This window comes from Aphidius gifuensis, linkage group LG4, assembly GCF_014905175.1.
Source record: "Aphidius gifuensis isolate YNYX2018 linkage group LG4, ASM1490517v1, whole genome shotgun sequence".
NCBI lineage: Eukaryota > Metazoa > Arthropoda > Insecta > Hymenoptera > Braconidae > Aphidius > Aphidius gifuensis.
Window position 1 is genome coordinate 3,447,193 of NC_057791.1, and position 25,272 is coordinate 3,472,464.

General features: G+C 25.8%; 1 protein-coding gene across 6 annotated transcripts in view; it reads right to left on the bottom strand.

Annotated features, from left to right (window-relative positions):
• Positions 1-25,272, bottom strand: part of LOC122854552 — a 115,236-nt gene that overhangs the window by 74,170 nt on the left and 15,794 nt on the right. For all 6 annotated transcript variants that reach the window (XM_044155329.1, XM_044155333.1, XM_044155330.1 and 3 more), the window contains one exon: positions 22,094-22,144. In XM_044155329.1, coding sequence (XP_044011264.1) covers positions 22,094-22,144 — 51 coding nt within the window. The remainder of the gene's footprint in view (positions 1-22,093; positions 22,145-25,272) is intronic.

The following is a 25,272-nucleotide window of genomic DNA, read 5'->3' on the forward strand; positions in this document are numbered from 1 at the left end:
TATTTCTTACATCTTTTTTTTTATGTGAACGTATGTTCACTAATGTACATCTATCGTCTATTGGAGTTCAAGTGTTGAAAGAAATATACGCAGAAAAAAAAAAAAGTTTTGACAGTTGGCTTAGAAAGCAATACGTATGGGTTCGGATCCCAGGGATTACTTATTTTTTTATTTATCGATAAATAAATTCATGGAAATATTTTTACTAAATAACAACACTTGTAAATAATAAAATTTAATGTTTTAAATAAATGCTAGAATTTTATTTAATACTTATGAAATTATAATAATAATTGTGCTAGAAAAAAAAAAGAACAACACGAGCCGAAAGAAATAATAAAATATATTTTTTATAATAACGACTTGACAAAGCATGACGGTGGTTTACTTTCTCAATATTTTATAGTTTAGAAGAAACATAATTAATTCGTGGCTTTTTTTTTGTTAAATTATTCTATGAATTACGTGATTACAATTGTTGTTACATAAAAAAAATTGTACAAAATGAGCTGCTGATTTAAAAACCCTGCACCAAAAAATTATTTTCCTGTCGACATTACTTATACATCTGCTATAAATATATAATTTTTCATTTTAAATAAACAGATATTTATGTAAACCATACGTAAATATACCATCACTTCCGCGGATATACGTCTGCCTACATATGTAATTTTTAATGACCCCTCGGCAACATCGTTATGATAAAGTACGTGGAGAATGAAATATTGCTTTCAGGATAGTGTGTACATACAAAACAACAAATTGTCGTAGTCTTTTTTTTTTTTTTTTTTATGATTAGAAAAGATTTTGTTGATTGTAATAATCAATTTTATCAAACGAGAACATGTCAAATGTATTTTAAATTAAAAATAAAAAATGTTTTTAAATGAACAGAAAATTTTGCAATTCATTGAATTTGTATTAACAACTAAAAGTGCATGTTAAGCATCGTCTTAAGACATGAATAACATCCAAAACATTGAGACAGACTTTACACATTCGTTTTAGCATCTTGCAATATCCGACTTTACTAGAAAAAGCTTTCAACCCCGTCATTCATCCCTTGGGTGAGTCACTCGTCGGATTGAATGAGGGGCGAAAATATTACGTGAGCCTGAAGAAGAAACGTTAGGCTGTATGAAAGAAAGCATCGTTCTTTCAAATTCAGTTTATACGATATGAAGGGGAATCAAGGAACCCCTCAACTTTTTATTTATTTGCTTTTTTTTTTCTTTTTTTTTTTTGACTCTTAAAGGGGATTTACAGAAGAATTGAGCGCATGCTCGAATAAAGAAAATTTTTCCGTCAACATTGTAAAATTTTCTGAATGTCTTTATATATGAAAATCGAACATTTGTGGTTGCTCTTATTGTCAAAATTTATTTTTAAAATTTTAAGAGTTATTCAAAAATAAGAAAAACAACTAATCTTGAAAAAAAATTTAGACACTTTGAGGTTTTTAATTAAATCAACTAATGGGTTGTCTCGTTTTTTATAGAAAAAATATTTGACTAATTGAATATTATAAATAAATATAAAAACAAAAGTTTGCCAAGTTTTTTTTAATCATCAACTATTATTTTTACCAATAAATAGTTACTACATTTTTTCAATATAAACCCGGCAAATTGCCAACCAACTGTTGGTACAAAAAATATATACTTTTTTTATTTTCATTTCACATTATGAAAAAAAAAAATAATACAACATGTCTCTTGATATTTATATAGTCAATATAAATTTTCAATTATGCCAAACTTTCAATATGAATGTATTCAGTGTTAATTTATTTATAAAAAAAAATGATTCTTTTATTTTTTCATGTCAAGATGAAATTTACAGTAATGAAAAAAAAAAAATCAAGATTTATATATTGTAAAAATTAACATATTAAAATTAACTTTGTTTTGTCGCAGAACCTTATCCAAGTGTATCTTAACAAATTTTTAATGCATGGTAATTTTAAGAGAACAATGGAAAATACTCATGTATAACACCTTTACCTCTGAGAGTTTATACACGCACATGTATAAATGTATTCTTATCATTTAAAATAAAAGCATAGTTCACCTTGTCTGCGAAACAGTAAGTAATGTGGCTTTTCACAAGAGTAACTATATCAAGGTATGCAAAAGACAATTACACTTATTTATGCAGTCAAATGCGATCAAGTACAAGACATTGAATTAAAATATATGATGTGATAGGTCAAGGTTTCCTAAAGACCAACAACAATAATAAAGCAAAAATACTTTGAATGACAAGATAATAATAAATATACAATTAATGCTGACTATAAAATTGTAAACAAAATTAAATACAAGGATGAAAATTAAATAAAAAAAATCTTTCTCAGTGCCAACGCAAAATATCTCATCTATTGTATTATGTTGAATTTAAACGACTTATTATTAATGCAATTTCATTAAAATTCTTCAGAGCTATTATATCCAGCTTTTAATTCAAAAAAATAAATAAAAATAAAACAATTAATTTATTTATTTATTTACCGCAAAATTATAAGTTAATTTTTTTAATTTATTTGAAAATATAATTAGAATGCAATAGAAATTATATATTGATGTCAAATAATTTACATTAAATTATACTGTAAAGATATTTTAGAATTTTTGTAATATAATCAAAGTGTATTTTAATTTACATAACACCTTGGTATTTAATCTGGAAATTTTATACATAATAAGTGTCTATTTTTAGATAAGACATATACATGTATTTATTGTCGGTAAATATGAAAGACGAAATAAAAAATAAACACAAGTAAATTGTCACCATGTGTTTGTGATATAGATTCTCTATCATCGTTATGGTTTTTCATTCGCTTCCCTATTTACACTTGAATAATAATTCTTCAACTAAATGCATTCTTGGCATAGCAGTCTCGTCTATTCTCGTATCATGACCAAGATATAAATGATGCCTCTTCACGTGCCTATATAATATATAGTCTTATTTTTTTCATCACCCTAGTAGAAAATTCAAAAAGAAAAAAAAAACCCACATATGGCAGATGTCTTTTATTTTGCATTTAAATATTTCCCTCAACATGATCTATTTATCTCCGTCTCAACTTTATTATTATTTTATATTTCTTTCTCTGAATTATCATTTTCAAAAACTGATTTTGTTACCGTCGTATGTCTATATATTTTATGATGCGTTAAATTGCAATTAGTTGTCATGTCGTTAGGCATGTCATCATACGCATGGTTCCATCAATGCTCATATCCCATGGACCCTTCATATGTTCATGGATATATTGATGTACAATGTAGACGTTGCAAATTGTGTTCGTTGGTATATATATATATAGGGCATTATTTTAATATATATTTACATAAATTATGCGCAATATAAATGATGGCGGGTATATAAGTGCGAGGGTGTTGAGAGACGTTACGATGTATCTACAACGACAATGATTATAATTATCCTCTTGTGTTGGCCATGAAATAAAATATTAGAGGGGAAATTTAGCATTAAATACACACGTTTGATTCAAATATTATTAAAATTATTATTTCATTTGTTTGTTTTTTTTTTCGACCGTGAAATACTACGCACCAACACTGGTGATTATACAATTGTACGAGAGATAATCAATGTGTTTTTGTGAGACGAATTTCTGAGAGAATTTCAAACAAGGTCGTCAAAAGGGTGACGGCATATTTTTTTTTCTAGTTGATGACTGGATTAGTCATACATAATGGATATTTTGAACATAATAAGATGAATGTTTATTATTTTTTATTTTTAAAATGTTATTTTTATGTTTATTAACATTTGAAAAATGAAATCAATATAAAATTTTCAAACGTTTTTATACATATTTATTTGGATATTTGAATGAAAGTTATTTATTTTATTTTGTAAACGTATATATACAATAGATTGTAAGTAATTTTTGTATAGTCAATATATTTTTGACATGAAAGATATGTAATATAATGGGTATGTGAAATTAGAGATGGCTCAAAATTATTTACAGCAAGCCCTTATTATATCCATATACGATGTTACGCAAGAATGGATAATTGATACTTCTAGATTGTTATAACGAGGATACGAATGAATACTGCTATGATTTTTTTGTAAATATGAACTCAAAATTTTATATATATTTGTTGAATTATAATGACGAATATTGTCAGTAAATTCAAAGCTCTTGTTCATTATCACACACAATGATGATGAATGATTTTTAAAAACTACTATTACATTTAATGAAACAAGGGAAAACGTATGTTTAATTGGTGTTTATACATGTAAACATGATCAATCGCTGACAATCACTCGTTTCAAGTGAACGCAAGTGTCAAATGTATAGAACATATATTTGATAACTACATATACCAAATGAAAATCAATGGTGACAGACTGAATATGTGAGACTGAATTGAATTGGAAAATTTAATATTCTGACAATTTAGAATCACTCACAGAAACGGTTCAATTGTATTTTGCTTGATTGAACGGGATAAAAGATGCGTCCGTATTCATGATGAAAAAAGAAAATAGTTTATGGAAAACTGAAGTTGATTTTATTCGTGGAGGACAATGTCATTTCAATTATTGGAAAAAACTATTTTGAAATATCAATTGGACTTGAATGAATTTTTTTTTTTTTTTACGTTATCCAATTTAGAAAATTAAAAAATTAATTTTTTTACAAGACTGCATGTATTTTACAATTTTAAAATATTTTAATTAATAGATCGCTAAAAATAATATTCACAAAATTTATTATCTCAATTTATTTTGAAATTATTTGAATGGAGAAAAAAGATAAGGTTAATTTTTAATAAAATTTTCATCTTAAAAATAGTTTTCTTAATTTTAAAAGAATAATGTTCAATTTAAAATTTCATTTAAAAAAATGGACATTATAGTGGTTCACAAAGTAAATGGCCATATTTGCTACATGCGCACAAAATTGCGTGGGTCATGATGAAAATTCAACAGACTTCTCTTGTGGTATCGATCTGGTAGCTTCCCATGGTTCTTTCCTCACCACTTTCCTACAAACTAATATGCCCTTTTCGCGATTCGGCGCGATAGTTTGGCATCTGTTTTGTCGTCAACATTTTCCTTGTTCTCCAAGTTGCATTGCCAAGTTTTTTTTTTTTTTTTTCTGCTGTACGCGTGTAGCAAATTGAAAAATAATTACCATACAAATTAATACTACCGAAGCTAAATTTAAGATGCCGTAAAAAAATATAAAATATTCATAAAAAGCTAAGAAATATACTGTCAAGCGACAGCTTGAAGAAGCGAAATTAATTGACAAATCAAAAAATGAAAAGAAAAAATGAGAAACTGAGATTTTCATTTTCATTTCCTTTTTGGCTAGCATATCCTTCCAAGTTTCTGAATGATCGATTATCATGATGAGTCATCCCCTCGTTAAATAAAGAAAATTTCAGCCAAAAAAAAAAAAATAAATAAAAGGGAAACCGTTGAGTGTCTGCCATCTCTTGATATTTTATTGTTTAGTCTCGACGAAAGAATAATTGCTAACGCAGTTGAGAAAAAAAAAAAAACTTGACTTTTTTGATAAAGAACTGGAATAGATATATTTTTTCTTTCTACCTAGATATATAATATTTTTTAAAAGTGAGCAACAAAGTGAATACTCTCTAGAGCTTGCACATTTTATTTTTTTCTATGTACCTTTGGAGAATATATTCACTACGTATTTGTCAATCATTTCTACATCACTGTTTTCTCATGCTCTTGAGATGTTTTATTCTTGAATTAATATATAAAAAATTATGCTTCAACAATGTTCTACAATGTCCAGAGTCATTGTGACAACAATAAAAAGTGTAGTCATGTATTAAAAAAATTTTAAACAAAAAAAAATTATTCAAAAAACTGGATAAACATAATGATTTACTGTTTTTAAAATTATTTTTTTTTTATACTTTTTATACAGACATGACATAGTTGTTGAACGAAATAAAAATACAGACATAATAGAATTGTATACACTGTGCATTTTTAATAATATACTCTTTGCAATGATTTATTTTTTTTTATAACTACTTGCTCTATTCTCTACCATGTTCCTTTGCTACCTAACAGCTATTTCACACCTTTTCTCTGGACCATTCTTGTTCAATTGTATAAGAATAAACTACATCTATTTTGCCATTGTAAAGTCAACTTTTTGTATAGCTTTTCAAGCTCTTTAAAACAGTAAAAAAAAAAAGAAAAACAAAGCATGATATTACGTGTAAAGAAATAAATATAAACAAAGCAATTGGTGCTTCAAAACTTTAATTATAATCTATGAAATTGTCACATAAATTTAAGTGAAAGTATATGACAAAATATAATAGTTAAAATGAATTTGTTAAAATGTGACTTACAGGTGTTTACAAGAGGGCAATATATTTCATGCGAGTATATTTAATAAAATAAAAATAAATGCAAACAATAGTAATACAAATTCAAGTCCAGGAAATTGCTTATCAGTTATTTGTGTATCTATTTATATATCTACAGCGAGACTCGATAAATTTATTTCAATACAATTTTCATATCACTTTGTAAATATACGCAGGTCTACGTTTACATTTCATGTGTATCTTTGATTAGTAACATATTTTTCGTTACAAAGTTCATCGCTGATTTTTTAACTATATTAAAATTAATTTTACCACGATATTCATATTTCAAAAACAATTGAGCCAATAAATTTTTGGCTCAATAAAAAAGAAAGTATTAAATCGAATAAAAAAAAAAAAAAAAAAGAACCCAGCCTCCCCCCATTGACAAGTGAAAGTTTTCATGTTTTAAAATCAAAATTTATTAAATATAATTTTACTATGTTTAAAAAACTTTTTATTGCTTTAAAAAATATATCGCGTGTATATTATTTAATCGTGTTGTTTGATTCTCAAAATTGAGTATATATCTTTGACTACTCTCGTTTTTACACTGAGCCCTTTCAAGTGTCCCTGAAATTAAACATGTTGACCGGTGGTCCTTGACAATGAACTGGTTTTTTTAAAGAAGCTATATGTATCCCTAACAAGTCAACCGAAAGTAAACCAGATGAAAAATAAAAAATCGTATCGGCATTTTTTTCAATGACAAAATAAAATTAATCACTCAAAAAAAAAAAAACAGATTGAATGCCAGACATGGTTTGTTTTTGGTGCTATTCAAAATCAAGTTGTGAAATTGTTTATTATTTTTAATCAAAAAAAAAATCCTAACAGCTTTTTCTAATCTACCACAATAATCAGAAATAATAATAATATATTGAATTTAATTTAATGATGAAAATTGATGGCCATTATTATATTAATTTCAATAAAACGTTCGAAATATTTAGAACATCTATTTATTGTGTGTCACTATTTGATTCTATGAAGATCTTGAATACCAAGAATTTATATTATATCTATCAAAATTATTCAGCTATCAGCAATCCAACAATTTCTTGTACAATTCCAGACGTGATCAGTTTGTCACTTGGAATTTTGTAACCTTGATTCTCCACATTGTAAACATAGCTCAGATCGATATAATTTTTTGTTGTTGACCCCATGTTATTCATAGTGAATCATGAGTATATATTGTAGGGGAAAAACTAGTGGATCAATATAACCGTATATCTTCAAAATAAATTTTTAACAAGGTTCAATGTACCTAGGATCGCATGTGTTGTAGTCACAAGCAGTTTTACTAGCTAAAATGCTTTGTTTAATATCGTTAATCAGAATTATTGCTATGTGCTTATCATAATCTTCAATTGTTTACTGGTTATAATACCAGTTAAACAAAATATTTTGTGTATATATACGCCTATAAATTTGAGTTAATCACTCTTATGATATTGCGAAAAAGCACAAGTTATGACCCCACTACAGTCTGAAATATTTTTCATTTTTTTTTTTTTCTATTGTCAACGACCACAAAACAAAATTATAACACGGTCAGTATGATGCGCCGTTGCATAAAAAAAAAAAACAAATAATAACCGCAAGGGAAATAAAAACCTGGAAATAAATAAAATAACAGCTGCGACATGAGAGAAGACCTCGGGGAACCAATATGCGAGTTTATAAGGGAGTGTATGTTGTTGTCAATTTTTAAAAAAGTTATTATTATTTTTTTCATTTAAATTAACAACCAAGGACATTTTATAATTATAAATTATAATTTAATTAATTAATACAGTGTTAATTGTAATTTAATGTTTATGATTAGTTATTGTGAAATTATAAATTTATATATGTATGTATATTTTGATAATAAAAAAAAAAAATACAAACATATATGAAAATAAATTTATATTGGGTGAATTCCAAGTGGATTTGAGAGAGGCTAATGATTGGAAAATATCCAGATGGTTAAATGTAAAATATGGGCACTGCTTATTGTCCAGTAATGCACTGTGTAAACTTGTATATATGCAAATGCATCTATGTCAATATTTAAAAAATAATAATAATTATTAAAAATGGGAAAAAAAAACTTTTTTTTTTTATTCAACTTCAATGAACTCTTTGGAATATATATGATACATAAATATAATATTTTTGGCTTATATATTGAGTGAGTTTGCCGATCTCTGGTAGAGAGTTCTCGAGAGACCTCGGGTCCAGTCTAAAGCCTTCTCGAGTCGTCGTTGTTCTTTTATATGATGCTGGTTTATAAGGTACTCACACAGGCGTATGTTTATTTTTTTTTTTTTAATTTCTTTGAATGTATATATAGAATATTCTTCTCATTTTTACCGTGTGCATTTACTACTACCACAAAAAAGCATATACACTTGAAAATAAAATCTCGTTCCAAGCTTCCCGAGTAATCCGTTTCACATATTTCTTTTTTTTTTTTTTTGATGCTACTATCCTTTGGTATGGCCTCGAAGCGTCTAGCCATGTCAGATTGATTTTTATTCAAGATTTATTTTGATTACATTTTTTTTTTTTATTCGATCAAACGATTCTAATCGATATTCAAATTTATTATTTTAAAAATATTATAAAGAGAAAAAAAATTTGAAGAAACTAGATAATGCTAATGATTTGTTGAAATTTATTATACGGAAACTTTGTTACTACAAAGTTTTTTTTAAAATTAATAATTTATTAATTTCGTTTGATTTTTAAATAATATGATAATTTTTTTATAAATTGATTGAGTCAATTGATTGAGTAATTTTTATGAATTTATTTAATGACAAGATCGTTTATTATAATTGCAAAATATCATTTTGATAGATTAAAAATTTAGCACTAGCAAATTCCATTTAATTATGACAATCTTCGCCTCACTCTTTTTTAAATAATCATTCGTAAATTTTATTCTACTAATGATAACACAATTTCATCTGAAGAATTTAATATGGAAGAATTAAAATGACATTTTAATGGCTAGAAAATCTCATGAATTAAATTCAATATGATGGTTAAGAAAGATATAGAGTGCCAAGCGGTCAATTAAATTGAAACTATCAGATTGACAATCATTTAAACTCGTCAGAATTTAAACTGGCGTAAACTGTAGCTGATTTTCGAAGCATGCATATAAACACAATTGAAAAATTTATTCCTCTGTCAAACATTTTACGCTGTCTGACTACAGTGCCAATTGAATTGAAAAGATAACAGGTAAACTGTCTTGAAAAAAATATAATAAAATTCAATTTAAAAGATCAGTAAACATTCAAGTCAAAATAAAAATATATGCATGAAAAATACACTCAAGGTTGGCATTAGTACTCTTAAAAACACACGAGATAAAATTTGGAGTGAAAAAAAAATGAAAATTTATATTCAAAAAAGATTCTAACATATAAAAAAAAAAAAAAACTCTAGGACTTTGAGGCTGTCATGAGTCACCTAGTAATTGGCCAATTATATACCCTTCTTTTTTTTCATCATTTTGTTATGTAGTTTCAAATGTCATCAACTATAACGAACCCTCTCGTAAAAGGTATACCCTCTAAATAACAGCAGTTTTTTTTCTCATTAAATTTGTCAACTTTGTTTAATAAAACGTAAACTTTTCAAAAGTAACCTAAATTTTTAATTTTTAAATTTGTCTCAAATTAAATATACCATAATTTTTAAAAATTCTAATTATTTTTTGTTAGACTTGGTTTTTTTTTTATTTAATTCAACATCAAACGCGAAAAAATTGCAAAAGTTTTTCCCTTTGAAACGAGTCATCGAGTTGTTATATCAAGATTAAAATCACTGGATAACAAAGTGACGTATATAGGGATGAATAACGAACAAATGCGATAAAGGTCTTTAGTAAAAAATAAAATTAAAAAAAAAAAATTCTTTTTATATAATAAGTCTAAAAGTCGTGAGAAAAAGTTTTTCTCTTAAAATCAGACAAACTATAAACACTGTAACTTAGTTTGTTTTATTTTTTTTATTTTTAAGAAAGACCCTTATTGTGGTCTCAGTGAGCTATTAGTTCATACCAACCTAGTATTTTATTTTTTTTCTCAGGAGAAAAAAAAAAAGAAAGAAAAAAAAACTTACATATATTTCTAGTTGTTCATAATTAATTCATTGTAATTATTTGTTAAATTTTTAAAATATTCTTTAAAAAAAAATTATTACACAATACTGTGTTAATTATATTAGCTTTTAGTTTTTTTAAATTTATTATTTCATCACAAATTGAATGTATTGCTGTTAATTTTTTTGCATATTACAAAGACATCCGCATATGTGCCAATTAATTAAAATTTTACGTAACAACAATATTAACGTTTTAATATCACTTTCAAGATTCTAGTAAAACCAATCACACAACATTTACTCAATCATATTTCACATTTATATACATAATCGCCCATTAAATTTCTACCTATTAAAAACTGAATAAAAAAAAAAACTAAACCTTTAAAAATAAATACTTTTGAACCGATCTGTACCAGTCTGGTCACCCTTTCTATTTTTTTTACGATCCCTCTCGGTAAAAGGGTTCAAGCCCTTCTCACTATGTCAGCCATGAATTGAAAACGTATATCATGTGAACGATAAAATTAAAATAAATATATTTGCTATGAAAAAAAAAAAAAAAAAATCATTATCGCTGTCAAGCATCAATAAGAAGACATGCTTCTTTAATTTTTTTTTTAACGATGCATCGTTATAATTACAAGGATGATTTGAATAAAAAAAAAAACACAATAAAACGAAATAAAAAAACGTGAATGTTGTAAAGTAAGCATATCAATAAAAAATAATATTATTAAAAAAAACATTGAGAATGTAAAAAACAGCGTAATGAGAAATTAACAGGCTGACTGTGGTTCTCGCCTACCGTGGACTGTATCGTCCTTGATCACTCTGCTCGTTACACGATATAATTTCACTCGTAATATATGCATATATATATAACCTCGAATCGGACATAAAGACTGCCATTGTGTATATACCTTTTTTTTTTTTTTATTTTTTAATGTAACGCACATCTAACACTTGTGTTTGCGCGCGTGTCTTATATATTTCGTGCGTTATAGATGCATATGCTCTTTCCTATACTTATACAACTAAATATATATACACGTTTATATATCTGTGAATTTTTAATACACATTTTTTATTTCATACATAAACATGATATACTCATATATATGTACATTATAAATTTATGCATGTTGAGGGCACGCGGGCGTTCAAGTGTACCCAGTGAAATCGCGTCAAAGTTATGAGGGTAAACTTTTGTATTTACTTGTGGCTACTGTGTGTACGTATTCTCGTATAAAAGTATAATAATTTATACATATAAATTCATAGTTTAGAGTGGAGAAACTCACAACACAGATATATTTTAATTGTATTTGTATATTGATGTGTACAATGTATGCGTTATGGCTACTGATGATGTCCCTGACAGTGGTTACTCGTGCGTGTCACCTGGGGACCATGTTATCATTTTTAAAAAAAAATAAATAAAAATAAAAATTCTTTCATGTCTCGGAGTATGAGCTTATTATAATATAACTCGTATAAATTAACAACAATCATATCATACTGAGCTATATACAACAACAACAATGAACAAGCATTAAAAATTAAATTGGAAAATATTTAATATGCGTATTTCTATAGCTTCACTTACATACTATGAAAAATAAATAATAATAGTAATAAGTGTGTCAAAATACATCTCATAAAAAATAGGTAGAATAAAAAAAAATACATTACTTTTATATATTTCAAAGGAAAGAAAAAATTCTGGAAATATATATGTTGAAAAATAAAAAAATAATTTATGATGTTAATTTTACGAGAATTTGATTTTTATGACTATGTGTAATAAGTAGATTAAATTTACAGTTTATTCAAAACCTCACTACCATACTCTAAAAATTATATTTGAATAAAAAAATAAGAAATAAAAGTAGGCTGTTGATAAACAGTAATTTGAAAAATATTATATACTCTTTTTTTTTTTTTTTTTAATTTAAAAAAAATAAATAAGATGAAAGGAAACTAATATTATAAAAATAAAATGAATTTATATTTATTCAATTTTGTAATTCAAATATTATTAAATGAAAATGATCCCTTTTTTTTATTGTCAGATGAATATAAAGATTATTGCAACTTTCTCTTTTTACGAGAGCATTGAAATACAATGCATTAGTGAATAATTTATATTGGAATAAATGAGAAAAGAGAAAGAGAAAAAAATAAAATAAAATCAAGCAAAAGTGAAGCCGAAAAAGGGTGGCCATACGTTGTGTTATCCAAATTATTAATTATTAATGTGGGGTATATCAATGCTCAGCCGGATATCCTTATGGTATATAAAAAATAAAAATAAAATACAATACAATCATCATTGATGGTTATATAATATATTGATGATTCATCAATTAAGATAGTGTTGTATTATATTTTTTAATTTGAAATATTATACACCTGAAAGGGGTTGTGTATCAGAGCTACTTAAAATAATCTTATTCACCAGAAATCAAGCAAAACTGTCAACCAAGTCTTCAAGATAAATTTGCCAGGCTTCGACCTAGTCTAACCATGCTTCATATATAAATTTCTACACGGATTATTGTCGAGTCATGAGAAACATATTAACCGATAATAATAATTAGGTCACGTAGTTAAACTATAACATCTTTATTGCATTAAATCAGCGTCAAACTCAATATATTTTTTATTATCCACTGACAGAAATTATAATTTGTCAGGCATAATGATCTTAACAGATTTGCAAGTCATTAAAATTTAATTTAGTATTTTTAACTTATTAACAGAGAATATATATGAAAAATAATTCAAAACATCTATTTACATGACTTTGTAGATTATATTGAGTGGCAATAATTAACTGTACTATTTTTAAAATTATATATTTTTCAGTCACATAGATAGACTTTTAAATTACTATTCAATGCTCATTTTAATTGTTTTTTGTTTAATCTATTTTGTTGAAATAAATTACTATTAACTTTTGCACTCAAGTGGTATGAAAAAAAAAAAAATAAAAGTCGTTGAATCCCAGCCATATGATTTCAATTACATTATATTGCTCACATTTGAATGAACATTATTACTATACACAATAAAAAATCGATTTATTACAACTCGCACGAGGACCTATGTATAAAAAAAAAAACTGTATTAACACGAAATAAAATTTGAAAATATATCAATAACAATTATCTACCTATTGAGAAAATTATTATTATTTTTTTAAATTATATATTAGATTAAATTTTGAATTTATGAGTACTGAATAATATTTTATGGTAATATAAACGAAAAAAAAATATATGATAAATTAATTTTCAATGAATATAAAATTGTATGAATAAAGATATTATTATTGTTAGTTTTTGACAATGAATAAACTTTTCGAGGCTGCACAATATGACTGTGAGGATGTTATTCAGGCCATATTGTATTTATTTTATATAAATATATAATTGTACATATATATACAGTTAATTCTTGCAAATACTACGTGACGTTTTGCTAAAAGCGACGCGTTACGCAATCGGAATATTCAAAAAAAAATATAAATAAGATAAAAAAACAGCAAAACAAAACGTGTTTATATTATTTGAATTTTTAACCTCTCAAAAGCTAACAATATAAACAATAAATAAAAAAATAAAAGACAACAATTGTTTTACTATTTTTAGATGTTAAAATAAAAAAATAAAATTATATACTCTTAGCTTATATATATATTATTAGTACTTTCCGGAAGTCAAGATAAAATAAAATGAAAAAAAAAATATTACATTGCATTTATTTTTTTTAATAACGCGTAATTTTATGTTATAATATTTTTGGTCTATCAAATTTGATGACAGTCATTAAACAGTAGCCGCAAAAAAAATAATAATAATTTTTCTCAAAACGTAGTGTGTTATTTTATTGTCTTTTCATAAAACCAACTTGAAGCTTGGCAAGCAAATGATATTTTTTCAAAAGTTTCGAAATTTAATTCATTCACCTCGACCAGTTCATTTACCTCTGCCTGATAAAATATTATTGCCTCTTCTCTTAACTCTGACTGAATAAAAAATAAATTTTCAAATCAGACCCAAATGTATTTAAAGTGTTCAAGCTAGCAGAACAATTCCGGAAACTTTTGAAAATATATACGCTTAATTATTATAATGTCACGAACTTCCTAAAGCAAAATTATAATTTTCAAAATATATATTAAAACAATTATTTATGTATACGTGGGACATGTTTTTACCATTGCCTACGCATATGCATATAAAATAAAAACATTTATGAAAACAATATCGCGTATATATATTTTAAATAAAATATAAATTTTATGAATAATTTTGTGTTGACAAATTGACACAAGACATTCATGACCCTGTCAACATTTTTTCAAAGTCTCACGGTTATCGTACATTATGTGCTTCAAGAAGGTTTTATAAAAAGAAAGTGATTATAATTATTTTATCACAAACACAATCTAGCTTTTTAAACTCACCGAATGATTTTAAAAGTATTTAATTAAATTTTACAAATAAAATTATTATTTATACAACACTGAATATAATAATAAATATATTATTTTTAATACATATGCAAATGACAATCACTTTTATTTTATTTTTATTCTCGACACACGTTTATTTAAAAAAAAACCACTATATATTTTTCATAAAAAGAATATAAATTTGCACAAATTTACTTGAAATTATGAGCCCTTTAAAAATACACACAAGCAATATGCCAAAAATTTTTTTGACAACAATATCACAACACGAATTATCCACGTTTTTTTGATATCCTATTAAATTTTTCACAAGCTCATATTTTTTTAATTAATCAGATAATAAATATACCTAGGCTAGTAAACTTATTAATTATAATAAAATAGAAACCACTGATTTAAAATGCTCCACATGTCGATTTGATATACACAAACATTTGAAAAAAAAAAAGAAAACAACAATTGACACTCACAAATAGACACAATTAATTTTTTTTTTCCCGATAAAATACAAACAAGTGATTTGAATAATCAAACTGATAAAGATATTGATTGTATAAATATTATTTGTTAATAAATAAATTTGATAATATTATTTTAATATTTGTAGAAAGGTAATTTGAACGGTAAAAATATCATGAACATTTGTGTTCAAATGCTCACGGCCAACTGGTTGTGACAGACGCTGAACTCTCTTCCCGGTGATATTTCCACCAACAGCGCCACAAAATACTAACACACTGATGCATATAAATACATACGAGACAAAGCACCACAAACGCAACAACACATTATATATTTTTTATATATACTGTAGGTACCTATATGTCTACAGTATAACTACAAGGCTTTTTGGTTTCTCGTGTAAATATATACCTGTCTTTGTCATATGCATTTATTACCTAAAATTCTTTGGCCCAGCATCCCCATAAGAAGAGTTTTGATATCATCAAATAAAGAGAGAATAAAAAAAAATACTCTACAGCATACAGCATCATAACGGTCGTTATTCATCCGAGTTCTAGCTGGATAACGTTCTGAGGTGATTAAACGAACCACAAAAAATATCACACCCTTTTTTTTCCATTTATATTCATTTTTTTTTTTTTTTTATCATAATCGAATTTATATTTGAAAGAGAATAATTATATTCAATAGGATTAAATGTTTTTTATTTGAAAGTTGTCAGCAGCTTGTTATCAAGAGCAAAACAAAAAATCGTAATATTATTTAAAAACGTGATTTAGAAATTTCACTATTTTTTTTAAACCAATTTATAAAGAGAATTAAATTATTTAATTTCGAAAGTCGAGGATTAAAATATAATTTTATTCTGGGATTATTTGTAGATTAATAATAATCAATTATTTATTATTATGAGTTGAGATAATAAAAAAAAAAAATTTCAAGTGTTATGCTGATAGTTTTAAATACTAAAATTAAGTGTTAATTCAATCGATTACGATTAGATGTTTAGAAACAATTAGACGCATCTTAATACTGAATAAATATTTACATAAATATATAGAATGTATTATTTATTATTGATAAAAAAAAATAGATTAATAAAAAAATGTGTTGAAAAAATAAAAGAGTACACGTAATAGTTTATACCTACATGAATGGATTTTTGAAAAGTATTATTATTTTTTACTCCAAAAGAAAAACATATATGGATTGATTGAATTCAAAATGTGTTTGTGTGTGTGTGTATTTACGAATAAAGGCATGCAAAACAACCGATGACGGTCTATGTTTATTTTTTTTTTTTTATTTTTACACCGCTCCACGTGACGGACAATGTTGTGAGAAAAAAAAAATAACTCTCCAGATACATCAAATTAAAAAACGTTGTCAATAAGAAAAATTGTCAAAGTTATTGTATAAAAAATATTAAAATTATAATCAATGTAAAAAATAAAAAATAACGCACCTTAGTTGTAGACAGGTCAAAATATTTTTAACAGCAAACAAATTGCATCGTTGAAAGTCTTGATAAACTCCAAAAAAAAAAAAAACTTCACTTAGATTGTTACTGTTCACTATTGTATCACGTGATTGTCACACATACAGTAATGGCCACCATGATTTTTTTTTTTTTATATTTTTGAATATTATCACGTGATTGTCACAACAATGGCCGCTATAATTTTTTTTTTTTTTTTTTTCTATCTTTGCTGGGGGTCAAGGTAAAATGGCGATGATGAAAAAAAAGCCGAAAACGCCGTTTGATCGCCATTGTTGTAAAGAAATAATTACATAGTTACTCTTCATCAATCGATCCCGAATTTACGAAAAATATGTTAATCACGACATAATAAATAAAATGAACACAGAAAATTTTTAATAACTAACCGTATATTACTTAAATATTCGAACAAAGTTTCAACGCTCCAAAAAAAATGTCGATTTTTTTTTTCACATTTACCGATTAATTTACTAAAATTTTCACAAAAATAATAATGTATTTCATTCCGTTTACACGACTAGATTGTTATTTTAATTTTATAATTAATTTTTACTCATAATTACTCACAACAATTAATAGTTATTACAAAGCGATCCACCCCCGTGCGTAACCGAGTCAACACTGCACAGCGCCACGGCGCCCAAATAACACAAGATGCGGGGGAGAGAGAAAAAAAAAAAAAAAAAACATCAGGACAATTTTAAAATAAAAATAAATATACGTTAGTTAGTAAATATAAATATAAAATTAATAAATAAAAATTAAATAAAAATTTTTGAGATAGGACTCGATATATTTGTTAATAATAATTATATAAACATAAATAATTTATTAATCAATTGATAAAGATGGCGGCATCTTGGTTTTTTTTTTTTCACCGCCGTGATTTCTCTCTCCCCAAGAAAAAAAAAAAATGCAAGTTGCTGGGGGGTCGAGGATTTGCGTACCATACGGACCGCGGGGTGCAGTACTCGCAAACTTTAGGCGTCTCAATGTCTTGCTGGTTGTAAAATGAAATACGAATTAATTATAAATTAAAAATAATCGAATTATTATAACAGTGAACAATACATTATTGTAATTAATAATAAATATAATCGCGGTGAGTTTTATAATATTATTGCTTATTTGTCTTGGCAAATTTTTTTTTTTTTTTTCTTCAAAGAGAAAGAGAGAAAAAACATGGTTGTAAAAAAAAATAGCCAACTTGCCGCCATCTTTACTAATACTTTTATAAATTATTTATATAATAATTATTAATAGGTATATATATCGAGTCATATCTCAAAAATTATTTTTAATTTTTTATTTATTAATTTTATATTTATATGTACTAATTATCGTATATTTATTTTTATTTTGAAATTTTCTCGGTGTGTTTTTTTTTCTCTCTCTCCCCCTAATATTCGGGTGACCGCGGGCCCTTGTGAGGAAACAAAAAACATCTTGACCTTGCTCAGTGTTAACTCGGTTACGCGTGGGGGTGGATCGCTCTGTAATAACTATCAATTGTTGTGGGTAATTATGAGTAAAAATTAATTATAAAATTAAAATAACAATCTAGTCGTGTAAACGGAATAAAGTACGTTATTATTTTTGTGAAAATTTTAGTGAAATATAAGTAAATTAATCGGTAAATGTGAAAAAAAACATCGACATTTTTTTTGGAGCGTTGAAACTTTGTTTGAATATTTAAGTAATACACGGATAGTTATTAAAAATTTTCTGTGTTCATTTTATTTATCATGTCGTGATTAACATATTTTTCGTAAATTCGGGATGGATTGATGAAGATTAATTATGTAATTATTTCTTTACAACAATGGCGGTCAAACGGCGTTTTCGGCATTTTTTTTATCATCGCCATTTTACCTTGACCCCCAGCAAAGATAGAAAAAAAAAAAAAAAAATTATAGCGGCCATTGTTGTGACAATCACGTGATAATATTCAAAAATATAAAAAAAAAAAAATCATGGTGGCCATTACTGTATGTGTGACAATCACGTGATACAATAGTGAACAGTAACAATCTAAATGAAGTTTTTTTTTTTTTTGGAGTTGATCAAGACTTTCAACGATGCAATTTGTTTGCTGTTAAAAATATTTTGACCTGTCTACAACTAAGGTGCGTTATTTTTTTATTTTTTATATTGATTATAATTTTAATATTTTTTATAAATAAAAATAACTTTGACAATTTTTTTTAATTTGATGTATCGGGCCGGGCGTTATTTTTATTTATTTTTTTCTCTCTTTTGTTTTGCATGCCGTAATTCGTAAATATCCACACCTACTCAGCCTATATGTTTTTTTCGGATCAAAATTAAAAAAAAAAAAAAACAATGTTATTCAAGCGACATTCGATTATAAAGTGTTACGTGTTTTTTTTTTTTTTTTTTATGTTATTCATTCACGGATATTTTTCAAGGACATTGTCAGCAAATATTTTTTATTATATTATTTTTTTTTTTTTAACTTTTTCTTTACCAAAAAATACTAACGCATCTTATTTAAATGTACATGTATATTCTATGTAAAAAAAACATTCCAGTCTGATCAATTATAAATATTAATAACAATTTATTATTTTTAGATAAAATTTTTATTCAGAATAATAAATTTTTAAAATTATCTAACTTGGAATATCGTCGTCATTCGTAGTTCCTTTTTTATCGACGACAGAATCTACATTTTTGAAATGAATGTTACCGACGATGGAAAAGTACTTCTGATGGTAAGTTAGAAAAATTTTTATCTTATTTAAAATTTATAGTTTTTTTTTTTTTTGAATATCATTTGCCAATTAGAATACGTGCTTTACATCATAATTATTTTTATTTCACCCTTTTCTATTTGTCAATTTTATTTTAAGCATTTTTTGCATATTACTTTTTTTTAATTTAAAAATTAAAATTTTAAATTTTACAAAATCATTGAATCCAAGAATACGCTTCTTCAACTTGAAAATCTATTTAACGATTTTATAACTTTGCAAATCAATTAGCATGATCAGTGAACTGAAAAAAAGCTTTTTCATCAATATAAATTGCTTGTGTTATATATAGAACGCGATATATCTGTTTGAAATTTTTCAAGTACATGGAATAAGTGGAATTCTCAAGTATCAGATTAAACATACGCGTAGAAAAAATTCAAGCTGAATGGTCAGATCAATCAATGAAATACATTTACACAATATTCAATTGACCTGTTATATAATACGTTCAAATAAAAGATAGGTATTTTTTTTCCGGCTTATTTGATATCAAGGCACTCAACATTATTTCAATTTAAATTTAAAAATACAAAATAATAAAATCTATAGTCTAGTTAAATTATTAAAATTTTCAATACAAATATCTATATAAATATTTTTCATATTATTTTTTAAAAATATAATTGACGTAATGAATACATCAATAGAAGAAAAAAAAAAGATAAAATTTCCTTGCATTTTTTTTCCTATTACAAGGCAAATGATATTTTTTTCTCATTAAAAATTCATATTGAACAAAATGTTACATTACGCTTTACTCATAAATCATAATGTTCATAAGCTTTTTTTTCTGTACGTGGTTCATTACTATGCATGAATTTTTGTACTGTTTCTCATGAGACAAAAAAATTCGTTTGTTTACTCGTGTAAATTTTATTTTAATAAAATATAAATTTAATACATTGATGATTTAAAATTTTCCGATAGACATAATAATAATAAAGTACAAGTTTGAGTAAAAAGTTAGAATATATTTTAATATAATAAAAATTTTAGAGTAAAGTTTTCATGCCTACATGAAAAAAATAAATATAAATTAAAATTAGATTTAAATAGATCAGCTTCAGCACTTAGTTTGCATTGTTTAAAAATATATGATGTGACAGTGATGATAAATTATATCGTGACATTTTATATTATGTTTTATTTTTTATTTTTAAAGTCAACGATGAATGAGGCATATAGTCATCTATTCACGTGAATAATTGATCACTGGACTTTTATAAGGTTGACTCGTTATAAAGTCAATCGAGTTATTTCCCATCGATAAATAAGGGATGAGAGATAAGCTCTCTTGCTTGTTGGTTTATACAAATAAATATTTTTTTATTCTATATATGAAGTTTAAAACAATTTTTTTATGCTGATAAATAAATTTATATATATTTAGAAATGGCATTAGATAATAAAGTTTTATCCAAACAAACTTTACAATTTGTATCAAATTGTTTTGCATGTGTATATTGAAAAGCAACAATAATATAATTTTAACAAAGTGGGCGTGTGTATAAAAACGATGGAAAATGCCAAAATGACTATGTTGGTTGTGTATCAGCCACTAACTTTACCATTTGTTATGATAATTAAAAGCAATGCCAATTCGTTGGCTCGCAAAGGATGTGTTGACCTATATTAACAAATACTCATTTACATTTCTCATTGAAAAGACCCGGTATGCTATTATCATATATACCAGCATTATTTATTTATTTATTTAGCCAAGTTTATTGTTGTTATTCCATTGAGAATTCTTGGGAAATTATGTGGCTATGAGATCGTACCTTTTTCGAGTTTATTATTGACGTGTGGAAATATATTTCAACCGGATTATAATAAAATAAATATGTATACATGAAGAATTAATAAAAAAAAAAAATAAAATATAAAAGAAAAAAACAATAATTTTTAAAAAAGATATTGTTTTTTTACGTTTGTTAATTTTTATCGCGCTTAAGATTGACACGTCTTCATTTTTCGCTATATAATGACAGTAAGATTTTCGCGAGAATTTGAAACGCTGATGTTCATCCTTTGGCAAGTAAACTCTAAGAAAATTGGTTGGTTATCTTTTCGCTTTTATTCTCACAAAAACCAGCAGTTTGCACCAGCAATTTGTTGAAAAAAAAAAATATCACCCTAGAACTTGGCAAGACGGATAATTGCTTTACAGTTTTTTTTTTTTAATTTTTTTATTTCAACAGTTTTCAGTTTATTTTTAACTGTTATAATTTCATTTTTAATTTCGTACTTATTTCAAAAAATATTTCAATTACAGGCTTGCTGATGTAGTTGAAATCATTAAAATTTTGTCAGTTGATATTTTTAAAAAATTATTATATAAACTTACCCGTGTCTTAGGTGTTTGTTTCATCCCGATGGCAGGTTGGCTTCGATTACTCTGTAAATAAATAATTCAAAAATTATAATACAGTACTAGTTGTCTGGAAAAAAATAGTCGTTTAATAATGCGAAAAAAAATATAATTACTATATTAGAAAATACAAATATCTTTATACTATAATTTTAATTTAATGCCATCGTATACAAATCACATACATGCACCTGAGGTATACTGATACATTTCCATATTTTTTTTTAATTAAATTTTTAAAAAGTTTTCCGAATGAAAATTAATAGTTACCGGAATAAAATAAAAAATATATTGTAGGTGTAAATGAACGAGAAATTGCCTATAACATCAATATCGCGTGACGTTGAAATTTAACAATCCCACAAGGCTGTTGTATTCTGGGTAAATTTGTCTCATACACGACGTGATAATTAAGCGGTTTATGCCAATTAATTTCAAATAATTTTATTCTAAAATTAGTACAATTACCTAAATTGGCTCTAACGATCCTTAACAGACCAACATCGATCCTCAGAGGGTCTGCCAACGACTTTGATGTAAAGCATTTACAATCCTAGGTTCAACTATCGCATATAAACTAAATAATATTAATGTTTAATACACGTATGCTTACTAGACTTTAACTTTGCTCGTTTAATCATATGCCATTTGAATATAATAACATCAACTGTTGACCAAAAGTTATGACTGGTAATTACCAGGTGATGAATGAGTTGATATACCAATTAAAGTCTATAAAGTTTAACTAAATTTAACAGCAAAACAATAAAAGCTCAATGTTTTTTTGTTCCATCATTTATTCTCTGAGGACAGTATATTCTAGTTAATTTTTTTCTACTGCAGCATTTAACGTAAATCGCGACTGAGAGAAACGGAAAATTCAACCAGATAATTTTTTCTTTCATTTAGTTTTTTTTTTTTTTTTTTTTTTTTTTATAATGAAAAACAAACAGTGAGGTTTTTTTTTAATGATTAATTTTCTATCGTAATTTCTTGTTTTCAATTCCCCATGAGACTTATTTGTCCTGAGTATTATCGACAACTATATCTATTTTAACAGTCGTAAAAAAAATAAATCTAACGGACACATATTTTTTTTTTAGTGGAAAATATAAACTTTCACAATTTTTACAAAGTTAAAAATTAACTGCGAAAATTTAATTCCATTGACTTGAATTTTTTTTTTTTATACGTAATTCTTGGGTTGACCGTGATCATCGTTTTATGATATTGAAACGTAATCGTATTTTATTTTTTTATATCAAGCCCAGCTTTTTAATTCTCCCATAAAATATTTATATAGTTGAATTTAAATAATAAACGTAGGAATTTATTTAATAAATCAGGCTCTTGGAAATAAAAATATTAATATGCTTAAAAAAACATCAAAAAGTAATAATATTACGACTAAAATTAAAAAACAAATTACGAAAAAAAAAAAAAAAAAAAGACAGATAATCAATATACAGCGAGCATTTGCCCGGGAAAATCGGTCAACGCCCGTTCATCAAGCCTCATGTTCAATAGAATTTGGATTAAAAACTGACCAAATGGTTTATAATTTATGTAATAATATTGAGTCCTAATTAAAAATGAATATAATGAACTAAAAGTATAAATCAAAATTCATATAAATATATTCTTTTTGATCATTTATATTTTACGTAAAAATTGAATTTTTGAAAAGTCAATGAAACGACTGATTGAACATATTTTTAACTATTTTATTTTATTACACTATATTTTACGAGTATCGTGAAAATATATCGTTTGATGGTTTAAATGATTTTATTTACGTCGGTTAGTTTGCGTTTGACTTTATGCGTAAATCTATATATGTGTTAACAAATCAATACTTCTATACAGATAATTGAACATATCAGTTGAACCAAAAGGCAAAAAAAAAAAATCAAAAATCAAATACAAGTAATCGAAAGCGAGAGAGAGAGAGGGAAAAAGAGAGAAAATGAAATCAAACAGAACATGCAAATCACGAGCATTTTGATTGTTGATTTCAGCTCTACAGGGATAATGAAACTGCGATTTAATTTTTTTTTTTTTTATATTATGTAAAATGGAGCTAGTAGTGTAGATGCATACGTGACAGGCAGCTCATATGCTGATACAGGTATCAGGACATAAAAACGGATTCCATTTTTTTTTCATTTAATTTTTTTTTTTTAATATTGATATTTATTTGTATTTGTCCGGCGTTAAATTCGTAGCCACGAGTTGCTGTTCATAAACTTTATTAAACAATAGCTTGAATATTGTGGACCCCATCAAAACCAGAATGAGAATGTAAATTTGTGGCTCTAACCCTGTTTGATTCAAAGTTTCATTTTAAAATTTCACCTCGACGACATACTCATTGTCAACCCTCCACCTCTTTATACATATACATAGAGACATATTTCATTCTATAACTATGTCTAAAGCGTTATACATCATGCAAACTATTTATATAGCACAGGCAAAAATAGTGAAAGCAAGGTGAGCTTTTATCAGCATTTGCACCCAGTGGAAAAGTGTCGAGTGACGGCTTAGTTTTAGTCAGGCACAACCCATACGATGTTTCACCTTTATTCGTATTTTATACTGTGGCAATTATTTATTCTGTTCACTTGGTGGTACAACTTCAGTCCGTTGATTTTAATTTTTTTTTATCACCATTTAAAATTTTTCTTTAAAACGGTTAAACAAAAAAAAAATATACTCAAATAAAATTGTAGTTTTTTACAGTGGGGGTTAAAAATTATAATTATACGTGAAAAATTTCATAGTCAAAAAATAATAGATATACATATAGAACTATACCGGTGCATAGGTGAAATTAGGCAGGTAAAGTGGGTTCAGTTGAATGAGTCTCATTCATGAAACTTTGAAAGAAACTAGGCTTGTAATTGGCCTATTCAAGCGTAGAGTAAAGACGAGAGTTGAGATGAGACTAATAATAAAAAGCCATATAAAGCAGTACGATATCTTGGCGTTAACCATTTATATTCAAAAGTTGAGCATCATAAATCTACAGTCTTGTGTAAAAATTAATTATAAAAAAAAGAACGTTGACACTTTTGTGTAAACTAAGAGAATTTTTAATATATCAACGTGATATATCGAAGAATAAATTTTTTTTTTTAACTATCATTGTATCA